This window comes from Porites lutea, chromosome 8 (genome assembly GCF_958299795.1).
Source record: "Porites lutea chromosome 8, jaPorLute2.1, whole genome shotgun sequence".
Classification (NCBI taxonomy): Eukaryota; Metazoa; Cnidaria; class Anthozoa; order Scleractinia; family Poritidae; genus Porites; species Porites lutea.
Window position 1 is genome coordinate 24354474 of NC_133208.1, and position 3335 is coordinate 24357808.

The window sequence follows — 3335 nt, forward strand, 5'->3', positions numbered from 1 at the left end:
TCTTTCTTGGTACTAAGAAAAATATCATTACGTTAATGGAAAAGGGTATCCAGCAAATGAAAAACGCTACAACGATAGCAACGGTCATCTTAAGCACATTTCTGTTTCTTCTTGTCCTCTGCTCCTCAGCGCTGGCTGACTGTTCACCTGGATGGGCTTGCTTTTTAAGCTTGATCAGGATGATGGAGTAAAGTATCACCAAGACGACAAAAGGGATGTAACCGATCAAGATAGAAGCTGATAGGTAGTAAATAACAAAAGAGCTTTTCTCTCCGAAGGTCACCTCCCACTGATTCTTGCACGACGTTTTTTCTTGGTATTCAACAAGATTGAAGGTAAACAAATATGGCGACCAAAAGGCCGCTGCAAGTATCCATCTACCAACAATCAAACAGCGACATACCTTGCGACTGATGAGGTGCACGGAGTGGAACTACAACAGCTGCATATCGATCCACTGTTATCAGAACCAAGCTCTGAATCGACACTAACGTGGAAATTTCAGCAGAAAAAACGTGCATCTTGCACAAGGCCTGACCAAGGGCACCACCAATAAGCCACGAGCCAACGTGCATGTCTGCCAGTTTAACAGGGAACAGGAATATTGGAAAGAGCAGGTCGGATATGGCCATGTTTGCGATCAACATATTAATCGGTTTTCTTAAAGTTGGTGTTTTGTAAACAATTAATACGATGAGAGAATTTCCAACCAGCGAGACTACAAGGATTAAACTATAAGCAACTGTTGCTCCAACTTTAAGTGCTTCTAGATTTATCAGACTGGAGCAGCTCGACTCCATTTGCTGTTGTGTTTATGCTTACTGGTTCTTCGGCAGGTCTTTTCGCTTGAAAACAACTTCTGGCGGTTCTTTGTCCTTTATGTTCTACCAATTATTACGTAAGTAAAGCTATAATAGTTCAATCTAACTGTCAATCTAAATTCAATAGCTAGATCCATATCAAAATGTTGAATAAATTCTTCAAATAGGCATTGATAGAGGCTACCCACTTGCTTGTGCACAATAACATGGTTTTTATACAATGGTAAACATTCTCGGTCTCGTTTTATTCATTTTCAACTACTTTGTTTCAGGATTGTTCTGCCTGAGGGCTCCATAGCCTAGCCCCTCAGGATTGGTTTTAAAGCAGGGGTTTATGTCCTGTTACTTGCTTATACAAAGAAATTGACCTAGAACAGCAATATCCTCATGACGTAGCCCCTTCGAATTCAAGCTCTCTTAGATGGTACCAAAAATAAGGAAAATGCAAATATTATTCCTGACTAGAAGGAAGTGACAATAATGATGCTATCATCACAGATCCATTTGGTGTTGCATTGAGTTGAATACACAATAATCAACAATTATTCCACGAGAGCGCGCGTTGGACACTTGCCTGTAGTGATGCCTCGTTGGCCAATATAATAATATCCCATATCCAGGACGCGGGAGTGGAATGATTGTTTTATTGTTTTATTAAAAACGCCCATAAAATATCAATGACCGATTCTTTCCGAATAAAATATGAAAATATGAATAAACCGAATGAGACATTAGAGACTTCCACACTAGTGCCACATGTCAATATCAAAACTTTTGCATTAGCGTCAACGCCAAATTAATGGACCTATTAGTGAATATTCATTTCAAGAAAAGGCTATTAATATATATTTATGATCGGCGTGACCATTAACATTATGGTGGCACACCTGTTCGTAGTAACTTTACTAAAAACGTCTGAAAAATTGCTTATTCCCTGATCTAAGTTACACTTTCTCCCTAAGCTAACTTTCACTGAATTTTGCCTCTATTTGATATTGGTGTAGACGGTGTAATTCGTCAATTCTGTATTAACTAGTTCTTATAACTTGATATAACGATACAACAGTTGCCTTTCCGTTTGCGACTAGAGCAACTCTGACGCCCCAAACTTCCCGTATGCCTCGGTGATATCTTGACATACGCACGCTGACGCATGAACTAATTGTTAAATAAACATTTAACTTTCGCCTCTATTTGTTAATGAAGCAAATGGTATAAAGTCTAATTTGTATTAACTGCCAACTTTCTACAACGATACAACTTCGTCTTCCCGTTTCAAAATGCGCTAATTACATCCACTCCTATGCATTTGTAAAAGACACTTGATCAAAGTAAGATCCACCAAATTAAAAAGGAAAATCTTTTTTTTAAGACCCCAACTGAAAAACAACCTTTGTTTTTTTCATTAAAAAAAGTTAAAGGAAAGATAGCTTACCAGATAAAGCTAAGCTTTATAAGCCATTGATTGCTTTGTTTTATCGATTTTATTTTCGAGGTTTTTCATATTGATCGGTCTATGTTTAAAGCTGTTTAGTCAAACACGGTAAGCAGATTTTTTCCTTCATAAAACACCTTATGCTGATGGCAACGTTATTGCAAATTACAAAACGCGATGAATTTTATTACTGACCGCAACATGTGTAAAAAAAAGACCAGTGTTCCTGTTTCTCGTGTTCGTTTTTATTTTTTAAAACATGGTTTAATTAAATATGTTTAGTTAGTTTGAATGAGCTCCCTAGCCTGGCCTCTCAATATTGGTCTTAAAGCCGGGGTTTATGTCACGATATTTTCTTATAGTTAAGCACAGAAATTGACCTAGAACAGCAATATCCTCATGACGTGGCCCTTCAAGTTCTCTCAGATGGTACCTAAAATAAGGAAAATGCAAATTAGTGTATGAGCCAAGGGGGGTGTCGGTACCATATTGATGGACAAACAGTACGGTGGTTTTTCTTAATGTACTTAGCCTATAGTTTATAAATATGTGTGATAGCTTTGGTCAAATTGTCATCTTCTGTGTTTTTTTGGGGGGAGGGGTGGGTCGGTGCATCGCTTTACTGTAGTAAGTATTTATCCTTTAAAGGGTGCCTTTAATTATCCGTAAACATGTTTAATTATCCATTGCAAACAATTCTTGTGCTCTGAATTTTAGCTTGAGGCCGCAGAATTTATTTCAAAAATTGTCAGTGACTCGTCTCCGACCTTTGGGGGGAGGGGAAGTAGAAAATTATGACACAAATTTCTTATGGAGTACCCAAACAAAGGAAAAAGTCATTTAAAAATTAAGATAACCAATTCAAACATTAAATCCCAGCACTTCGCTTTCGTTTTCTGGGCTGCCTGTGTAATTTTTGTGACTTGAGCCCACAGTACCAACCGCTGACATCATCCAGTAAGCTCTCTTCGAACCAGAGGTAAGTTTCAAAATTCGGGAATTTCTCATACTTTTTTACATTGTTGCCTTTCAAAAGTTATGTTTTACGCTACAAAGGTCATTTTGCCTTCAACTGATAC

General features: G+C 37.8%; 1 protein-coding gene across 1 annotated transcript in view; it reads right to left on the bottom strand.

Annotated features, from left to right (window-relative positions):
- The window catches only part of LOC140945378 (RYamide receptor-like), a 1056-nt gene extending 246 nt beyond the window's left edge, over positions 1-810 (bottom strand). The window contains exons 1-2 of the mRNA XM_073394412.1: positions 404-810; positions 1-237 (exon numbers count right to left, since the gene is read on the bottom strand). The exon at positions 1-237 is cut by the window's left edge and continues 246 nt beyond it. Coding sequence (XP_073250513.1) covers positions 1-237; positions 404-800 — 634 coding nt within the window. The 5' untranslated portion in view covers positions 801-810. The remainder of the gene's footprint in view (positions 238-403) is intronic.
- Between the last annotated feature and the right edge of the window lie 2525 nt (positions 811-3335).